At 44.4% G+C, this 21,328-nt stretch overlaps 1 protein-coding gene across 1 annotated transcript in view; it reads left to right on the top strand.

The window, feature by feature from the left end:
* CCDC180 (coiled-coil domain containing 180) overlaps nucleotides 1-21,328 on the top strand; it is a 111,388-nt gene that overhangs the window by 76,813 nt on the left and 13,247 nt on the right. The window contains exons 27-32 of the mRNA XM_040324450.1: nucleotides 3,751-3,818; nucleotides 8,750-8,867; nucleotides 14,713-14,787; nucleotides 14,884-14,950; nucleotides 18,000-18,144; nucleotides 20,513-20,673. Of these exons, the coding sequence (XP_040180384.1) occupies nucleotides 3,751-3,818; nucleotides 8,750-8,867; nucleotides 14,713-14,787; nucleotides 14,884-14,950; nucleotides 18,000-18,144; nucleotides 20,513-20,673 (634 nt within the window). The remainder of the gene's footprint in view (nucleotides 1-3,750; nucleotides 3,819-8,749; nucleotides 8,868-14,712; nucleotides 14,788-14,883; nucleotides 14,951-17,999; nucleotides 18,145-20,512; nucleotides 20,674-21,328) is intronic.

Genomic DNA, 21,328 nt, shown 5'->3' with positions numbered 1-21,328 from the left:
GTCCACTTCTCGAAAAATTTATCATCGTACATGGAAAGCATACATCTCTATGTGTGAGGAGATGAAGTGGCACCCCCGTACTTACGTGGTGTCCCGGATCCTGCTGTTCCTACAGCGGGGAGTGGACCAGGCTCTTGCCTTGAGTACGATCAAGAGCCAGATCTCTGCTCTGGCTGTTTATTTTCAGCGTCCCGTGGCAGCGCACTCTTTGGTTCGCACGTTTGTGCAGGGGGTCCGGCATGTGGCCCCCCCCGGTGCGCCCTCCGCTACCTTCTTGGGACTTGAACTTGGTCCTCTCGGCGCTTCAGCGTGCCCCCTTTGAGGACATTCGGGAGATCCCCTTGCTGACTTTTTTGCAGAAGGTGGTCTTTCTGGTAGCTATTACCTCTATCAGACGAGTGTCTGAACTGGCGGCCTTGTCTTGCAAGGCCCCCTACTTGGTCATCCATCAGGATAAGGCGGTGCTGCGCCCGCAGCCCTCTTTTCTTCCGAAGGTCGTTTCGGCCTTTCACATTAACGAGGACATTGTTGTTCCATCATTATGTCCTCAGCCGAAGAACCCGAAGGAAGCCGTTTTACATTCTCTAGATGTGGTTCGGGCCCTTCGAGTTTACTTGTCGGCGACAGCTCCGTTCCGGAAGTCGGACTCGCTGTTCGTGTCTGTGTCCGGTCCCAGTAAGGGCCTGGCAGTCTCGTCGGCCACCATTTCCAGGTGGATCCGACAGGTTGTGCTTCAGGCCTACGCCCTGAAGGGGCGGGCGCCTCCCTTTCGGGTCACGGCGCATTCGACCAGGGCGATTGGAGCCTCCTGGGCTTTCCGACACCAAGCCTCTGTGTTACAGGTGTGTAAGGCTGCGACCTGGTCGTCGGTCCACGCTTTTTCAAAGTTTTATATGGTGGATGTGAGTGCATCTTCTGATGCCTCATTCGGCCGCAGGGTGTTACAGGCGGCAGTTTAAGGTTGGAGTTCCTCCGTTGAGTAACTCCGGTTTTGTTTGGGGTGTAACCTGTTGTTTGCTGTGTTATTTTTCCCACCCCTCGTTTTTTGACACTGCTTGGGGACGTCCCTAAGGTCAAAGGATGCTGTGTCCGTCTATGAACGAAAGAGAAAAAAGGATTTTTGTACTCACCGTAAAATCCATTTCTCTGAGTTCATAGACGGACACAGCACCCACCCCTCCTTGGTTTGTACTGCTTGTTACGAACTGAAGCTGCTGGAGCAGGGTGTGGGTTATGCCTGGGGGAGCCACGCCCCCTGGGAGGAGCGGCATGAAGGAAAGTTTTAACACCTTAAGTGCTGTAAGAATTCTGCCTAAAATCTCCTGGTAGGAGGAACATAACCCTAAGGTCAAAGGATGCTGTGTCCGTCTATGAACTCAGAGAAATGGATTTTACGGTGAGTACAAAAATCCTTTTTTTTCCGGCAACCTGTGACGCGCAGTATGCGCCGTTCGGAAGCCTGTCAATCACAGGCAGTGCTTGGGAACGCCCACTCCCGCGGGATCGCCGTGAGGTCAAAATCGTGATTAAGAGGTATGTGCTGAAAAAAAAAAAAAAACACCGGCATTCTGTCGGTAGGATGGCGCAGCTCCGTGTGATGTCAGAATTTTTTTTGAGGGTGAACCTCCACTTTAATGATAACCCTTTTTCAGATCTACTGAGAAAAATCAAACAAACGTTTGCTAGCCTTTTTTCTTGGTATTTTCCTTTCATTGACTTCAATCAATATTCTTTAAGGATGGGCTTGAGCGAGTTCGCAGCTCCACATGCCCGAGCCTGCCAGAAAGCTCACACTGCACAGCGCTAATCACAGGCAGTGAGACATTTCCCGATCTGGGCAGCCACGGATCGGGAAATGTCTCACTGCCTGTGATTAGCGCTGTGCAGTGTAAGCTTCCTGGCGAGTTTGGGCATGTGGAGCTGGGAACACGCCCAAGCGCATCCTTAATATTCTTCATTACATGGTTGCTTAAGCTGGTTTCTGCATGGCAGGTGTCCAGATTGGTCTTTATTCAGCTTGACTTTGAAGTAGCACACCCAGACCCATAGCTCCCAACTGTCCCTGATTTCGAGGGACTGTCCCCGATTTTGAGCAATGTCCCTCTGTCCCTCATTCCTCCTCATTTTGGTCTGATCTATATAGATGTATATAAAATTTACTTTTTATCTATTAAAAAGTGTTTTCCAGAGCTAAACCTTTCATCTGATTTCTAAATTGCTGCATTTGTAGATTCCAAAAGACAATATAAAGGAATAGTAGTGGTAAAAAAGCACTTTTGGGTTTAGCCAATCTTGTTTTTTGTACAATTTTCCTTTAAGGGGGCGTGGCAGGGTGTGTGTCCTATGCCTGCATACTTTTGCTGATAGGTGTCCCTCATTCCCATCTCAAAAAGTTGGGATGTATGCAGACCTAGTTTGACTGGATGCAGGCCTGGAATGTGGCCTTCTGCACTGAGTTCCACATACACACCTCTCAACATTTTGAGATACGAATGAGGGACACCTACTAGCAAAATGTATGTAGGCATAGGACACGCCCCCTGCCACACCCCCTTAAAGGAGAATTAACCCAAAAACATGGAGCGCTTTCCAGGTCCAGAGCCATGGCCTTGCCTCAGTATTTGAAGACTCATTCGAGTGGGCCAATCAGGCTGAGCACCATAAGCTACCTGTAAAATTATTATCGGACACTACCTCTCTTTTTGTATTGCTGGGCTCCTTTCAAACTTTCCACTACCACTGATTTTACTGTATGAGGCCTCGTACACACAACCGTTTTCCTCGACAGAATCCATCAAGAAACTTGGTGGTAGAGCTTTTTTGCCGAGGAAACTGGTCGTGTGTATGTTTTTCATCGAGGAAACTGTCGACGGGTGTCTCAATTTCCTCGCCGTGTTTCTCGTTGGGCTGGTTTTCGACGAGAAACACGTTCGTGTGTATGCTAAGAAATCTGCGCATGCTCAGAATAAAGTATGAGACGAGAGCGCACCTTCGGTAAAAGTAGGGTTTGTAATGGAGATAGCACAATCGTCGCGCTGTAACAGACTGAAAAGTGCAATATGTCTCTTACCAAACTTTTACTTAACACGCAGTAACATGAGATTGGCAAAAGCAGCCCCAAGGGTTGTGCCAGTGGAATCGAACTTCCCCTGCCGTTGTATGTGTTCTACGTCACCACGTTTGAGAACGAGGAGATTTGGTCTTGACAGTGTGTACGCAAAGAAAGCTTGTCGAGTTTCTCGACAAGCCTAACAAGGAACTCGTCGAGGAAAACGATGTGTCTTTTCCGACGAGTTCCTCGGTCGTGTGTATGAGGCCTGAAGAGTTTACACTGAGAGACTGATCGCTGCTGTTCTTGCTTTGCAAAGCATCACATGGAGTTACGATCTCCAGTCTGTTCCTTCTGCCCAGCTACAGTGACCTGGTCACCTCTGGCCATTTTACCCTCAGCAGTCACCAGCTGCCAGGGTTTGTGAGTACATGAGATCTTACACCTTGGGCCTAGTTGCTTCACTGTTATGCAATCACAGAGTCTAAATTGTAGCACTTCCCCTAACAAGTACCATGTCCCAGCATACGTAATTCCAGAAAAGGGCACTAGCATTACACAGACCTGACTTTTCTAGTTAGTAAGGTGCTGTAAATCACATAATAGCATAACTGTGAATCCATGGAATGTTTGACGCTTACTAAACATCACATAAAATAAGGCAGGAAAATAATAAAGCACATTTTATCACTACCTTCCAGGACACAGCAAATGAATGGAGAGTCCCAACAGGAACACAGTGATGGGAATCGACAGCCCAGCCTTGCAGGTATGATTTAGCAAAGGGGATCAGTGTTTCTCAGTGGCTGTATATTTTTCACTACTCTTTTAAACTAATAAGTGGCTCTTTAAACTCTTTAATATTGAGCCAATCTGTGCTTCCACCTGGAAGACTAGAAAACAAATTGTTAGCAGCTATTGAGGACCAGAGTGGAGAAATATGGGAAATACGGCACTGTGCAAATTGTAGTTGCTCCAGAGCTTATTAAAGTGGAGTTCCACCCATAAATATAACATTACATCAGTAGTTTTAAAAAAATGTCATTAGTCCTTTACGAAAATAAATAATTTTTTTTAGATGCCTTCAAAGTGTTGTTGCTAGGCAGAATAGTTAATCTTCCCACTTCCTGCACCTAGGTGCTTAATGCTTCCTAACCTACACCGCACAGACTCCAGGGAATGTAGTGGGTGTAACTTTCCAGGAGTCTGTGCACTCCCCAGTCTCAAAGAATCATGTGACTTGGACAGCACAGGTGCTGAAACCTGATCTCACACTGCTTGTGCAGCACTGAGCATGTTCGAGATCTGCAAGGCTGAAATGCTGGAAGTCATACAGTCTGGCTTCATGATGCCCACACTTAAGATGGCCCCAGTCAATTTCTATTTTATAAAGTGTCTAAATGCTGTAACAACCTAACAAAACAGACCTTAGTTTACAGGCCAACTTTACTAGAATACATTAAGCTTGTGTATTACAGGGGTATTTATATTTAAAAAGTGAAATTGTGGCCGGAACTCTGCTTTAAATGAGCAGGAGCTTTGCTGACCACCATCATCCAGTCATGTGGAATCAAAAATGCATTTATTTTCCTTGTGTGTGATTGGTTATTCTTTGCAAAGTAAATCTTTACATCATTTCCTAAGCTCTGGAGCAACTGCATTTGCAGAGGGCACAGTTTGTTTGCCTTTAGTAAATGAACCCCACAGGTTACCACAGGCGCTATTTTTAACGCTATAGTGCCTGCAAAACGCCCCCAGCATGCAGGGCCGGATTAACAATGGGGCTGATGGAGCTGCAGCTCCAGGCCCCTTTCTCAAGATAGGCCCATTTGCCCAAAAAAAAAAAAAAAAAAAATTTTTTTTTTTTTTTAAGAATTTTTTTTTTTTAAAGATCGAATTTGGGGGGTTGTAGCTCGATGACCAGAGGTCACAGAAACCCCACATTTGAGGGGGGGGGGTAGGCAGGTGAAGAGCTACCCCACAACTGGTTAAAATATGGGACGGCTATCATTTATGGTTCCGGAGATACGGGCCTGCTTGCACAGCCTGTGAGAAGCTACATTCAGAGCGGCCAATATAAATACAAGCTGACACACTACAGCAGACTGATAGGATCACAGTGCTTATAATAATTATTTGTATATTACTTATGGTAATTAACCCCTTGCCACCCAGGCCAATTCTGACACTTCTCTACTACATGTAAAAATCATCATTTGTTTTTTGCTAGAAAATGACTCTATGGTGGTCTTTGCACTTTTTATGTTGCAGGGTACAGAGCTGCACGACTCTGGCTAAAATGAGAATTGCAATTTTTTTGCTTAGAAGATAGATCACGATTCTCTCACGATTGTTGCGGTGTAACATCATCTTTCACATTAACAACAACAAACAAAAAAAATAGGCTAAATTCACTGTTTTGTTTTTATGGTTTTTATTATTCATTGAAGTGGGCAAATGCAGTGTGACATAAAATATTGCAGCAATAGCCATTGTATTCCCTAGAGTCTCTGCTAAAAGATATATAATGTTTGGCAGTTCCAAGTAATTTTCTAGCAAATAATATTGCTTTTTAACTTAAGAAACAAGTGTTGGACTTTAAAGGAGTTCTCTGACCTAAAACTTTTAACCCGCGCTGTGCCCGGGCTGTAAAAAAATAGAAAATAAACTGTCACTTACCTGCCTACGATCCCCCGTTGTTCCGATATCGCCGTCCCGTTCTCCGGTCCCGGTCTCTTCCGCTTCCTGTGTGTCGGTGACTCATAGTGCGCTCAGCCTATCAGTGGCCGCGACGGGACATTGCTGCGGCCGCTGATAGGCTGAGCGCACTATGAGTCACCGACACACAGGAAGCGGAAGGGGCCCGGGACCGGAGAACGGGACGGCGATAGCGGAACAACAGGGGATCGTAGGCAGGTAAGTGACAGTTTATTTTCTATTTTTTTACAGCCCGGGCACAGCGGGGGTTAAAAGTTTTAGGTCAGAGAACTCCTTTAAGTGGTTAAATTTAGTTACAATGTTAGTTAGTTACAATGTTTCATTTTGTTTACAAACTTCGCAGACTGCCCAGATTTGTTCTTTACACACAGAAGTGTATCCCTTTGATCTAAGAAGGAAGTGTCAGTTACAATGTTTCCTGTTAAAAACTTGGCAGACTGCCCAGATATTTTCTTTTGACAGCTAAAAGTCTCTCCACTTGTTATATGAAAGAATCAGCAAACTCTGCATTGAAGATCGTCAGGGGGGTTGAATCGAGATCACGATTTTTTTAACGATTAATTGTGCAGCTCTAGCACGGTATTTGCGCAGCAATTTAAAAAAAATGTTTTTTTGGAAAAAAATGTTTCATTCATTAAAAAAAAACAGTTAGTTAGTTAAGTTAGCACATTTTTTTGGTATCCTAAGCGATGCTTTACAGTTTTTTAGGTTACATGTTTAGAGTTACAGAGGAGGTCTAGTACTAGAATTATTGTTCTCGCTCTAACGATCGTGGCGTATGTAACCTGTGTGTATCTGGCTCTGATACTACCAGTGCCTACCCAGCCACTGACTAGTATCTCTCCCCAGCCTGTCCCCACACACCCTCTTACCTGCTGACCTGTGGATGGGGGAATCACTCCTGCAGTGTTATTGTGTTCTGCCAGTGCGTACAATGATCAGTGTTGCTAACTTTAGCTGGCAGCACTGATTGTTTTAAGAAAAAAAAACAGGCTGGTTGTACTCAAGTTGATTAATAGATTGACTTGTGTAAAACCAGCTAGCCCGTACATAGATTGACTATGGCTGGTCTCTGCATAATTGGCGTAATTTCAATCCATGTATGACCCGCTTAACCACTACTCAGTCCCTAAATATCCTTCCACTCCTGTACATAGTGCACACTGTCATACTCTTCACACTCCTCTCCTGTACATAGTGCCCACTGTCATACCCTCCACACTCCTCTCCTATACATAGTGTTCACTGTCATACTCTCCGCACTTCTCTCCTATACATAGTACCCACTGTCATACCCTACACACTCCTCTCCTGTACATAGTGCCCACTGTCATACCCTCCACACTCCTCTCCTATACATAGCGCCCACTGTCATTCCCTTCACACTCCTCTCCTGTACATAGTGCCTGCTGTCATACACTTCTCTCCTGTACTTAGTGCTCACTGTCGCACCCTCCACACTCCTCTCCTGTACATACTGCTCACTGTCATACCCTCCACACTCCTCTCCTATACATAGTGCCCACTGTCATACCCTCCACACTCCTCTCCTATACATAGAGCCCACTATCATACCGTCTACATTCCTCTCCTGTACATACTGCCCACTGTCATACCCTCCACACTCCTCTCCTGTACATACTGCCCCATCATACCCTCCACACTTCTCTCTTGTACTCCTCTCCTGTACATAGTGCCCACTGTTAGACCCTCCACATTCCTCTCCCTCACCTGCACATACTTCCCACTTATATACCGTCCATACTCCTCCCCTATGTCGCTTACCCACAAAAACAGTTCTTTAAAATTATACTGAATATCCTCAATGTTACCAGCTCTAGAATGGACACACTTTTGTTAGTTCAACTAAAGGAAATATCAGTTCTCATATTTGTTCTGCCCCATTATTAGTACTCATTTAATTTTGTGATTACTACTATGATGTATAGAGGAACATCGGGGATCTCAGCTACTCTAAATATAGCACTTATATAAAAAAGTGGCCCTGAAAATATTTTTTAAATGTTGGCAACTGTGCACTTAGGCACTGCCCAAGGGCCACCGTCCACCGGGTCAGTAGGGGGCCCCATGAGAGGCTCCTGGGATCCTGTGATAATAAAGCGGTAGTAAACTTTCCTGACATTACTACTTTTTAGAGGCCCTGGGGTAGGTTATGCCACAACGTACAAGTATGCACAGCATATTAGCACATTAGTGTTCACTTAAATTTTCAGACAGCCCTCCAGTGCTGCGATGAATCAGGCGGGGCCCGGGCGCTTCCATCTTCACCCGTCTTCCTTCTGGGTTCTGTGCCTTTGGTCACTTGCCTTGGCTGGGCTGCGTTCATGTCATTCCCACGCATTTATTTATTATTTATTACACCCCATTCACACCTCCGCGACAAAACGCCCGACGCCGGCCGCTCGTGCCGCTGGAGGGGAGAATTCCCATTGCTGTCTATGAGATGGTTCACATCTCATAGACGCCGTACACCTGCGGCATGAAAAAAAGTCCCAAACCCTTTTTTTCAGGCAGCATTGGCGTTCGGCCATACAAAGCAATAGGAAGGATCTGTAAAAAAAAAGTTACACTATTCGCGGCGTACGCGGCGTTACTTGTCGCGGAGGTGTGAATGCAGCCTAAAAGGCCCCACCAAAATCCTCAGAACCAGGCCCATGATGTTCTTAATCTGGCCCTGCCAGCATGAAAGGAGTCAAATTGTTCCTAGTATGTGCATCTGTATGTGTCTTTATAATCTTGGAAGGGCTGTTAATGTAATCTCCTTGGAGTACATTTCACAAGTGGTGAAATGTACTCCAAGTTTAATTAATTATAGTAACCACAATATTTTACTAGATTTAACATTATACGGTAATATTTCTTTAAAAAGGACATTTACAATTCTTAAGATGCATTAATAAATATATCTTCAATCTAAATAGAAGCACCTGATGATTACCATTTTTGTACATTATGTTATAGTGTTACGTCAAGGGCAATCCTTGGCACCACGTCCGCCATCACGACCGAGTAGTGGGAGTGTAACCAAGAAGAAGCCTGGTTCAGGAAAAGGGGAAAATACCAAGTTTGCAACCCCAAGGTAAAATATATATACTTTATATACAGTGTATATATATAGATATATATACATATATATTCTATTTTGTAACTTGATCTGTGGTTTTGGGACTCACATATTTCACATGAATCAAAATACTGTCTGAGTGAAAAGTTCAAAACAACACTTGGTCATTTTCCAGTAGCCAGTCTCTTGTTAGGAACCCCAGAAGAAATTACAGTGCCTTGAAAAAGTATTCATACCCCCTGAAATGTTCCACATTTTGTCATGTTATAACCAAAAAGGTAAATGTATTTTATCGAGATTTTATGTGATAGACCAACACAAAGCAGCACATAATTGTGAAGTGGACGGAAAATGATAAATGGTTTTCAAAATGTTTTACAAATAAATATGTGAAGCGTGTTGTGCAAATTTGTCCACCTTTCAGAACCATCTTTCACTGCAATTACAGATGCAAGTCTTTTTGGGGATGTCTCTACCAGCTTTGCACATCTAGAGAGTGGAATTTCTGCCCATTCTTCTTTGAAAAATATCTCAAGCTCTGTCAGATTGGATGGAGAGCGTCTGTGAACAGCAATTTTCAAGTCTTGCCACTGATTCTCAATTGGATTTAGGTCTGGACTGTGACTGGGCCAGTCCAACACATGAATATGCTTTGATCTAAACCAGGGGTGCTCAACCTTTTGAAGAGCGAGGGCCACTTAAGCGATTTCAGAACCAGTCACAGGCTACAATTAGCAGAGTAGGCGGATGACAGGTCCAAGTGCACTCTGCATACACAGCCTGCTCTACTCTATGGGCCCTCCAAACCAATCTGCCCAGATGAAAGTAGACGGATCCCCCCTTCTGTTTTTTTTTAGCGGATTGAATTGGAGGTAGGTGGGTGTAAATGGCCACAAGTCTGTGGCTCAATAGAGGTGAGCAGAGGGTCTGATTTGGGTTGGACCAATTGTGTCAAAAGTGGCCTGAAGCCCCGTATACACGACCCGAATATCATACGACAGATCGTACAACTTTTTTTTGTTGTAGTAGTAGTAGAAATTAAATAGGTTATTAACCACTTCCCACCCTGCGGCTGACTATATTTGGCCGCAAGGTGGCTCTGATCTGCCTGGAGGCCGTCTATATACGGCCTCCGTCCGCGCGCCACTGGGGGGGCGCGCGCACTGCCGCCCGCGCGTGCACGCACCCGCCGTGTCACACAGGTGCCGATGCGCGTGCCTGGCGGCCGCGATGTCTGCCAGGCACCTGCAATCGGCAGTCACAGGGCCAGGGACGTGGAGCTCTGTGTGTAAACACAGAGCTTCACGTCCTGTCAGGGAGAGGAGACCAATGGTATGTCCCTTGTACATAGGGACAACCATCGGTCACCTCCCCCAGTCAGTTCCCCTCCCCCACAGTAAGAATTACTCCCAGGGTACATATTTAACCCCTTGATGCCCCCTAGTGTTAACCCCTTCCCTGACAGTCATATTTATACAGTAACCAGTGCATTTTTATAGCACTGTTCGCTGTATAAATGTGAATGGTCCCAAAAATGTGTCAAAAGTGTCCGATGTGTCCGCCGTAATATCACAGTCATGACAAAAATCGCAGATCGCCGCCATTACTAGTAAAAAAAATAAAAATAATAAAAAAAAAAGTAATAATTCTATCCCCTATTTTGTAGGCGTTATAACGTTTGCGCAGACCAATCACTATACGCTTATTGTGATTTTTTTTTTTTTTACCAAAATTTTTTAGAAGAATACTTATCGGACTAAACTGAATTTTATTTTTTTTTTTAAATGGGATATTTATTATAGCAAAAAGTAAAAAATATTGGTTTTTTTTAAATTGACGCTCTATTTTTGTTTATAGCGCAAAAAATAAAAACCGCACAGGTGATCAAATACCACCAGAAGAAAGCTCTATTTGTGGGGAAAAAAGGAAGTCAATTTTGTTTGGGAGCCACGTCGCATGACCGCGCAATTGTCATTCAAAGCGTGACAGTGCCGAAAGCTGAAATTTCGGCTGGGCAGGAAGGGAGTATATATGCCCAGTAAGCAAGTGGTTAAAGTCCCAAAAATTCTCGTACGACAGAAAAAATAAATAAAAATCGCAAGTAATGTCATGTGTTGTAATGTATTTGTATTGTATTTTCGGACGACAATCGTAGCTGACTAAATGAAAATCGTATGATCTGGTACCGTACGAGAACATTTTTCGTGCATGTCTGGAGGTGGCGCTATACAGGAAGCATCGGCTTATGCGGCTCTGCTCTATAGCCATTTGCTTCCTCTATCCCTGGCTTTATTCACAACACTGATTTCTCTGGGATAGGGGGGGTCGGCAACCCACAATCTGGGCTTGCCATCCCAGAGCAGGAGGTTCCAGCCAGTAGTTGGGCACCCCTGATCTAAACCATTCCATTGTAGCTCTGGCTGTATGTTTAGAATCGTTGTCCTGCTGGAAGGTGAACCTCCACCCCAGTCTCAAGTCTTTTGCAGATTTTATTCTAAGGTTGCCCTGTATTTGGCTCCATCCATCTTCCCATCAACTCTGATCAGATTCCCTGTCCCTGCTGAAGGAAAGCATCCCTATAACATGATGCTGCCACCACCATGTTTCACGGTGGGGATTGTTCAGGGTGATGTGCAGTGTTAGTTTTCCGCCACACATAACGTTTTACTCTTAGGCCAAAAAGTTAAATTTTGGTCTCATCTGACCAGAGCACCTTCTTCCACATGTTTGCTGTGTCCCCCACATGGCTTCAAACCAAACTGCAAATGGGACTTCTTATGGCTTTCTTTCAACAATGGCTTTCTTCTTGCCACACTTCCATAAAGGGCAGATTTGTGGAGTGCATGACTTATAGTTGTCCAGTGATCAGCATCTCCCACCTGAGCTGTGGATCTCTGCAGCTCCTCCATAGATACCATGGGCCTCTTGGCTGCTTCTCTGAATAATGCTCTCCTTATCCGGCTTGTCAGTTTAGGTGGACAGCCATGTCTTAGTAGGTTTAAAGCTGTGCCATACTTATTCCATGATGGATTGACCAGTGCTATGTTTTTATAACCTAATCCTGCTTTACACTTCTCCACAACTTTATCCCTGACCTGTCTGGTGTATTCCTTGGCCTTCATGATGCTGTTTGTTCACTAAAGTTCTCTAACAAACCTCTGAGGGCTTCACAGAACCGCTGTATTTATACTGAAATTTAATTATACACAGGTGGACTCTTTTTACTAATTAGGGGACTTCTGAAGGCAATTGGTTCCACTAGATTTTAGTTAGGGGTATCAGAGTAAAGGGGGCTGAATACAAATGCACGCCGCACTTTTCAGACATTTATTTGTAAAAAAAAATAGAAAACCATTTATCATTTTCTTTCCACTTCACAATTATGTGCCACTTTGTGTTGGTCTATCACATAAAATCCCAATAAATTACATTTACGTTTTTAGTTGTAACATGACAAAATGTGCAACATTTCAAGGGGCATGAATACTTTTTCAAGGCATTGTATATCACATCAACTATGACATTATTATTAATATTTAATTGGTAATTTTACTCACTTTTTGTAAAGAGTACTCAGTGGCAGCATCCATTCTTTTTGGTTTGTCAGGTCAAAGAGTAACTTGTGTGTGTGTGTGTGTGTGTGTGAGGAAGGGTTAGAACCCCTGTCAGTTTTTTTTATTGTTATCTATATCGCTTCTGCATAGATTCACTCCTTGTATTTCTCCCGATCCCTTCTAAAATGATCCTCTTCCCTGTCTGACCCCCATCTTTTCTTCTTCCCTGTTTCCTTAGCTTACCTGTCCCTCCTGGATCCCTGGGACCTCATCGTGGGTGTTGGGATGGGGAGCAATGAGAGATCAGTGAACAACCGTTCACCAATCTACCCTGTAAGGAGTGAACCTAGAAGTGTTTTTGGTTCTTAACACTTCCAGGTTCAGAGCTGTCAATCTCCAGCTGTTCTGGTCAGTAAAAAAGCTGATCTAAGTCTATACTTGATTGGCTTCAACACAGTGCAGAGATGACAGGGGTTACTTTCACTTCCTGTTGCTTTACCAAGGCAGTGAACGGAGATTTTTCTAATGGGATACAGGCAGAGAATGACCCTTCCCTACTCTATCCAGCACTAAAATGAAAATGTTTTGCCTATGCATACACTTTACATAAAGATTCATTTTAACAAAACTAAAATCAGTGTGCAAATTTCAGTAATCTGCAGTGATTGATTTTCAGAATTGATCTTCTCTGACCTGTCAGAAATTAACTGAAATCTGATTGGTTGATCCTGGTTGTTTTACGGTGACCAGATTTTTAAAATGAAATCTGGGGACATATTTTTTTTTTACTAGTAATGGTGGCAATCAGCAACTCTCTGCCCATCACAACCCGCCTCACAGCCTGTAAGTCTTAGGGCTCTTTTACACGGAGCAGACCGTTTCCGGGTCCGCTCCGTGTGTCTCCGTCGGCTCAGCGGGGATCCCCGCTCAGCTGTCGGCGGATAGGGCAGTCCCCGCACACAGTGCAGGGACCGCCCTGTCTCTGCTCCGCTGTCCCCTATGGGGAACCTGATGCAGACGGACCGTCTGTCCGTCTGCATCAGTTCCGCTCCGCCGAACGGAAGAAAAATAGGGTTTCTTCCGTTCGGAAAAGCGGATCCCGACTGACGCGGACGCTAGCGGATGCTCCATCCGCTAACGGACGCGTTCCCATAGGGATTCATTACAAGTCCGTTAACGGACTTGTAATGAGCGGACGAACGGTCCGCTAGTGTGAAAGGACCCTTAGGCCCCGTACACACGACAGAGGAACTCGACGTGCTTGGCACGTCGAGTTCCTCGTCGAGTTTTGGGATGAAGCCGCCGAGGAGCTCGGCGGGCCGGCTTCTCCCTGAGGCCTCGTACACACGACAGAGATTCTCGGCAGAATTCGCCGAGAAACTCGGTCAAAACCCGGATTCTGCCGAGAATCTCTGTCGTCTGTACAGTTTTGGCTCGATGGAGCCGCCGAGGAACTCGACGAGAAAATAGAGAACATGTTCTCTATTTTCTCGTTGTCCTCGTTCTTCTATGGGAGAAGCCGGCCCGCCGAGCTCCTCGGCGGCTTCATCCCAAAACTCGACGAGGAACTCGACGTGCCAAGCACGTCGAGTTCCTCTGTCGTGTGTACGGGGCCATAGAAGAACGAGGACAACGAGAAAATAGAGAACATGTTCTCTATTTTCTCGTCGAGTTCCTCGGCGGCTCCATCGAGCCAAAACTGTACAGACGACAGAGTTTCTCGGCAGAATCCGGGTTTTGACCGAGTTTCTCGGTGAATTCTGCCGAGAAACTCTGTCGTGTGTACGAGGCCTTACTCTCCGGGCCCCCGGCTACTACTGGGTGGGGTGCGGAGGAAGTTCACTCCGCCAGGGAAGGCAAGGAGATAAACAGGCAGGCGGCTGGCCGGGACTTGAGCCAAGGCAGTAGAACATGTGAGCGGAGTTGAATGGGCATGCACCTGAAACTGAAAAAATAGTCCCTCCGCTCCGACCAGCACATGATCATCAGAAAGGGGCACAGATAATGGTAAAAATACACCCCCCTGAGCTAGTAGGAGCGGCAGAGCAGGAGTGTGTAATTCAGAATTATTATTTTTTATTCTGCACTTACTATCTTTGAAATTGCCCCAGCCTCTTTTCAAATCCAATCCGGGGACAAAACCGGGGACAGACTTGGTCTGGGGACAGTGTCCTCAATCCGGGGACTGTCCCCAGAAACCGGGATGTCTGGTCACCCTATGGTTGTTGCACTTCGCAGTTCCTTATTCAATAAACCAACATGGCTCCAGGAAGATGAAACCTCTGATATTCTTTATTCCTCCTCAGTGTCCGCAAGCTGGTGAAACCCACTCGGTTTGACAAAAAATACCAGGTGTTTGGGGAGAAGAAAGAGGAATCTGAGTAAGTTACTGCAATACGTATGTACTGTCTGTGTCTTCAATTGTCACCTACAAATGGATCTATTCAGCACCATATCATTGCAATTTTATTGTCCAGTAATTTTACAGGGATCCTGATGTCACTTCTGTGGGAGAGCAACAATAACCTGCTGTACCTGGCGGAGGTAAATTTAAAATTTTTATTAGGCAGATGTAATTTACTAACAGATTAGTTAGTCCTAGCGTTCCTCATTGGGTGCTTGTAGTTGTCGGTGCAGGGTCTGTCTTTTGATGTAGAAGGTGAACATGCACTACAATGAGCTAAGTAGTACAGAAGGGAGATAAGGTTGGGTAGGATTAAATTGACAGTACAAATAAAAACAGGGTAACCATGGATTGTGTGTAGACATATAGGAAACACAATGACACTGGCATAAATTCAAGCAATTTATTACAACAATTAAATTACACAAGCAGAAAATACTGCACAGCATAGAACATGTCTACTTTTGGTTCGTCTTGAATGAAAAAAGATTTCAAATGCAGACTCAACGCATTTCAAATTTTCTTCTTTAGGAGTACATGGGAATAGAATCAAAATGATGCAACCCCAAAATTTTTTCCTAAAATACACCAATAGATTGTATGACGGTGGAATTATCATCCAATAGAAAACCTCTATCCCATAGGGAAGAACCCACAAGGAGGAGCAGGGTAGTCTATTGTTTGTCAAATTATGTAGTCTCCAACAGAGTAATCACATAACACCAGTCACTTGATCGTGTGTGTCAGATCCTGTGCTACAGTAGATCAGTAATCCACAATAAATCTTCAAACTACAACTATAGGTATCAAGGAGTGCATCCCCAGCTACCCCTCAATACACAAGAGGCAATAGGTCTCAAGGTAATAACATTTAAAGTGTTACTAAACCCACAATAGTAAAAGCAATCTGTATATGCAGTAAAGCATGCCTGAATCATTGTGGAACCTAATCGGTTAACCCACTGCATTGTGTAAAAAGGCTGTTTTGATCCTGTACGCATCAGATCCTCCTTTTTTTTTCTTTGACTCCAGTACAGGTCTGATAAGACAGAGCCTTTGGAGTCACTCTGCACGTGCTCAGTTTGGTGTGTTTTACCAGAGAGTTGTTTTTCCTTGGAGAGTGAATGTGATCAGCAAAGGGACAATCAGCACTGTCCAGAGAGAGGGTCAGGGGTCTTGGATCCTGATAGGACAGCTTATGCAGTATAAAAACTCCTCCTATATGCTTTACTAGGAACTAGATGTCACAAGACTGCTATATACTGCTGATGATAAAAGGTATTTAGCAGTTTATATTTACTAAAACTAATACATTTCCATGTTGTGTGTACTGTTGGAGACCAGATATAGTGAATGCAGGGTCCTGGGTATAGTAACACCTTAAAAATATGATTAAAGTGAATCTGATTTTTTTCTATGCAGAACAAAACCTGGTTAATTTCCCCCTCCCTCTCTCTCTCCCTCCCAACCAACAACACATACCCCCAACCTGGAAGGGAAATTTCAGGAAAAAAATAAATTACTTAGTTTGAATGCCCCTCGTCGGTGTCTTGCCAGGCGTCCATCGGCGGCCTTGTCCGGTCCGGCATCCGTCTGCGGCCTTGGTGGTGTCCTCCCCGCTTCTCCCGCGCTGTTTTTGAGTCCTTCCCGCGCTATGTTTGAACGCCGCCGCGACATATACCGAGCGCATTACACTAGGGCACGCTCGGCCACGCTCGGCTCCTCTCGCATAAAGGCTAGGAGGCGACACAGGGCGTGACCACGAGGGGAGCCAAGCCTGGCCGAGTGTACCCGAGTGTACTGCGCTCGGTATATGTCGGCAGGAGCGTTCAAACACAGCGCGGGAAGCAGGGATCGGCGTATATTGCGCACCCACAATTTTCCCCTGATTTTAAGGGGAAAAAAGTGCGCGGTATACGCCGATAAATACGGTAATTACATTTCCTTTGCCCCTCTGCCACCTCCTTCCAACGCTAGGAGAAGAAGAGGCTCATGTGACATCACTGGTGCTTGGTGATTGGTCCACCACTGTCGCATAGAGTCAAATTCTCCTCCATACAGTATATGGAGGTATCAGGTATGTTCTTCTCTGAAAGCTGGATGAGGCATCAAGAGAGCGCAAGAAAGGTGAGCACAAACTGCTTACAATTTTTTTCGAGACAAGTGCACCAAAAAAAATCTGCAAACACCTTGCCCATCACAACAGAGATTCAGCGCAATGCTTACATTACATAAAGGAGTACAACAGTTGTCTTTTACACACTTTTCCACCTCCTGAGGCCTAATATAATACCATCTGATTAATTTGTTATTAACAAACATCTCAGAAATTAGAAAACAATATTCCATACATGTATTGGCCATATGTGGAAAATGAAACCTGTTTTGGGCAATATGATGCTTGTCTGAGGCCAGGCTAGCAGTTGGAGACCAATCCGAATCTTCATTATCTGCTAATGCAGATCAGAAGCCCCCCCCAAAAAAAAATACAGCCTGCAAAAGAAAACAGTTAAGAGGGACCATATGGAAGGCTGTGTAATCATGTGACTGCCATATAAAACTCAAAAAAGAGGTATTAAAAGATAAAATGTAATAAAAATCAATACAACTGTGGTACATAATTACTATTTCATGTATAAACACCTACTCATATTGTAATGCATTCTCATAAACTTTCTGGTAGGATTAGCCTAAAGCCCTGTACACACGAAAAGCCCAGTCCATCCGATGAGAACGGACTGAAGGACCGTTTAATCGGTTCACCGATGAAGCTGACTGATGGACTGATGTGCCTACACACCATAGGTTAAAGAAGCGTTCAGTTCAGAATGCAGTGACGTAAAACACAACGATGTGCTCAAAAAAATGAAGTTCAATGCTTCCAAGCATGCGTCGACTTGACTCCGAGCACGCGTGGACCTTTAACCGATGCTTTTGCATACTAACCATAGGTTTTGACCAAACGGTTAGGCGTCCATCGGTTCAATTTTAAAGCAAGTTCTAAATTTTTGGACCGAAGGTTAACGAACCAATGGGGCCCACACACCATCGGTTTGGACCGATGAAACGGACCTTCAGTCCGTTTCCATCGGTTTTGACTGACCGTGTGTACAAGGCCTAATGAATAACCAATGTAATCACAAAATCTGCTGATCTGTGGATTTGTGCCATGTTCTCTATGTGTTTTAGGAATTTTATAAAAAGAAGGACCGTCGTTTGGTAGGGCGCCCAGATTTACTACAGGAAACGTTTGAGGACTGTGCGGACATGTTGGTGGTGAAGCTTCAGACTTATGAGAAGCAGGCCATGGAGTATCACAACAACTGCTTGCTGGGTAAAATGGCTTTTGAGTGCATTTTTAACTGTTCAGCAGTCATAAAGTGAACCTGTGTTTTGCCTATCCGAGGGGAAATGCAACTGGCTCATTTACTATACTTTCCTTCCGAAATTCACTCTCCTACTGCTCCATGCAGCCCTTGGGAGGAAAAAGAGGCAACCATGTGTCAGCTCTAGGTTAGGACTTGGAACTAACACAGAGCTGAGGATTTCCTATGTGTCATTGCTAGCTGCCTGAGCAGCCAATCACCAAACACCAGCACTAACATATGGGAGAAAGAGGGTGAGTCAAATATTCCCTCTGGACCAGAAGTAGCAAGTAGGTGACTTTGCTATCCCAAGGACATGAAGCCACAGGAAAGCAAAGTGATGGTAAGAGTAAGCATCCAGTTGGGTTTTCATTCAAATAAATCCATTGCTTTTCCCTGCATGGGCAAATCACATGTACAAACAGTTCTGAAAGCATTCTCCTAATGGTGGACCATGCCTCTGTAGTGGGTTCATATAGCTGCCTAAAGTGTTTACCAGTGGTGCCAATGCAACGGCTTAATTAAGAGACAGTTGTGAACCCGTACCAGAAAGTGTCTGACCAAAAACCTCCATGGCTGGGGTCATCAGGTGTAATTATAATGAATGCTGCATATTTAAAAATATTGAAGCAACCTTTGAAATAGCATGGTAAAGCTTAAAGGAGATTTTAGTACTTGACCTTAGATCTTCTTTAATGATTTCATGGTGGTCACGTTTTGCTTTCGCAATATACAGTACAGTGACCATTATATGATGTATTATGAAGATGACCAACCACTGATATGACCCTTGCATCATTTCACTGATATTACAATCTGATTTATGATCCACCATATTGGAAGTCGGCCTTAAAGGGGTTGTAAAGGTTCGTTTTCTATTTTCTAAATAGGTTCCTTCAAGCTAGTGCATTGTTGGTTCACTTACCTTTTCCTTTGATTTCCCTTCTAAATTGTTATTTTTCTTTGTCTGAATTTCTCACTTCCTGTTCCTCCTCAGTAAGCTGTTCAGTAAGCTGTTCTGGCTGACTAACTACCGCTCGGATGATGGTGGCAAGTTTACTGAGGAGAAACGGGGAGTGAAAAATTCAGACAAAGAAAAAAAAATATTTAGAAGGAAAGGGTAAGTGAACCAACCAGTGGCGGCTGGTGCTCAAAATTTTTGGGGGGCGCAAACGAAAAAAAAAAGAAAAGAAAAAAATTGCAGCCTCACCATGCCCATCAAATGCAGCCACTGTGCCATCAATTGTCATCACTGTGCCATGCCATCAAACGCAGCCACTGTGCCATGCCATCAAACGCAGCCACTGTGCCATCAATTGTCACCACTGTGCCATGCCATCAAACGCAGCCACTGTGCCATCAATTATCACCACTGTGCCATGCCATCAAATGCAGTCACTATGCCATGAATTCGCACCACTGTGCCATGCCATCAAACGCAGTCACTGTGCCATGCCATCAAACGCAGTCACTGTGCCATGCCATCAAACACAGCCACTGTGCCATGCCATCAAACACAGCCACTGTGCCATCAATTGTCACCACTGTGCCATGCCATCAAATGCAGCCACTGTGCCCCTCAATTGTCGCCACTGTGCCAATTGTTACCACTGTGCCAATTGTCACTGTGCCCTTTAATTTTTGCCACTGTGCCCTTTGTCACCACTGTGCCCTTTGTCACCACTGTGCCCATTGATGCCACTGTGCCCATTGATGCCACTGTGCCCTGTAAAATGCACTTACCTTATTCCTTTCACGTCCCTCGATGTCTTTTCCCGCCTTGGTGACGCTTCAGCCAATCAGGTTACCGATAACCAGAATCGGGGAACCTGATTGGCTGAGGCGGCCGTCAGTCTTATCCAAGGAACGCACCCCCCGTACGTTCCCAGGATAAGACATCCGGGAGCCGAGGGCTGTACTCGGAAAGCCTATCAGAGTCGCTGGCTCTGATAGGCACTTCCGCACAACCAGCTGCCGTTATTCAGGTGGCCGGCGCTCAAGTTCCGGCCATCTCTGAATAGACCAGCGGCAGCTGGCAACGATAACATACATTCATGCAATGCATGAATGTATGTTACTAGACTCAGTGGCGGGCGAGAGCCAGAGGGGGCGGCGCCCAAGTGCCCATATGGATGAACCGCCACTGGAACCAACAATGCACTAGCTTAAAGGAACCTATTTAGAAATTAAAAAACAAACCTTTACAACCCCTTTAAGGTACCTCCTGATATGTGTCGATGTACCCCCAGGGGTGTGCTTACTGTAGGTTGAGACCCAAAGTTCTATTCTGGCCTCTGAAATGTACACAAATGTTTGATAACTTTTCCTTTCTCTCAGAGTTTCGGGAGCAGCTGGAAGAGTTTGAAAAGCTTTTATGCAATGTACCAAAGTTAGTATTAGAGAGCCTAAGATGGGAACACTTGGAAGCCATGGAAGTGAACATAGAACAAATACAACAGCTTTTCAAAAAAGAGCTTGATAAATGGAACCAAACCAAGGTATTTTGTCTACAGTATAATGCTTTGTATTCGGGCAAAACAAATAATACTTTACAGAATTACTTTTATACAGTTTGCATGGGATATTGCTTGCTTGTCTGCCATATTTAACTTAATGCTTTTGTTCTGGTAATGTTAACACATTTTGTACAAAAATTACATTTTTAATTTTATTTCAGTAAATAATGCATATCAATATCTTGTATTCTCCTCTGAGCCAGTGGGTGGATCTTAGACTCTTTCCCCTATGTGTTCCAGTTAAATCCTTTGTTGTAAAAAGTCAGTTGTTTACAGGGATCAGTAATTTAAGCTGAGATTTATACACACACATCAAGAGTAAAGCCGTCCTCCATACCTCATCCATTTTAGCAAGAGACAGCTGGGTCTAAAAGAGACAACTACTGCTATACTGTATTCTCTACTTGAAAGGTCATTGTGCTCTGGGAATCATTTGTCATGTATCAAATAGTTATTATATTACCTATATATAGTTACATAGTTAGTCAGATTGAACTGAGTTTAACTTTTTTAAAACAAAAGTTGTATATATGGTTTAGTAAAAAAATTAAAAAACTATATGGCTAAATGACTACAGGCAATCTCTGGGTTACGAACAAGGTTCTGTAGGTTTGTTCTTAAAGCGGAGGTCCACCCT

Source organism: Rana temporaria, chromosome 9 (assembly GCF_905171775.1).
Source record: "Rana temporaria chromosome 9, aRanTem1.1, whole genome shotgun sequence".
NCBI classification, from domain to species: Eukaryota; Metazoa; Chordata; class Amphibia; order Anura; family Ranidae; genus Rana; species Rana temporaria.
This window is presented reverse-complemented; position numbering and strand designations above follow the sequence as displayed.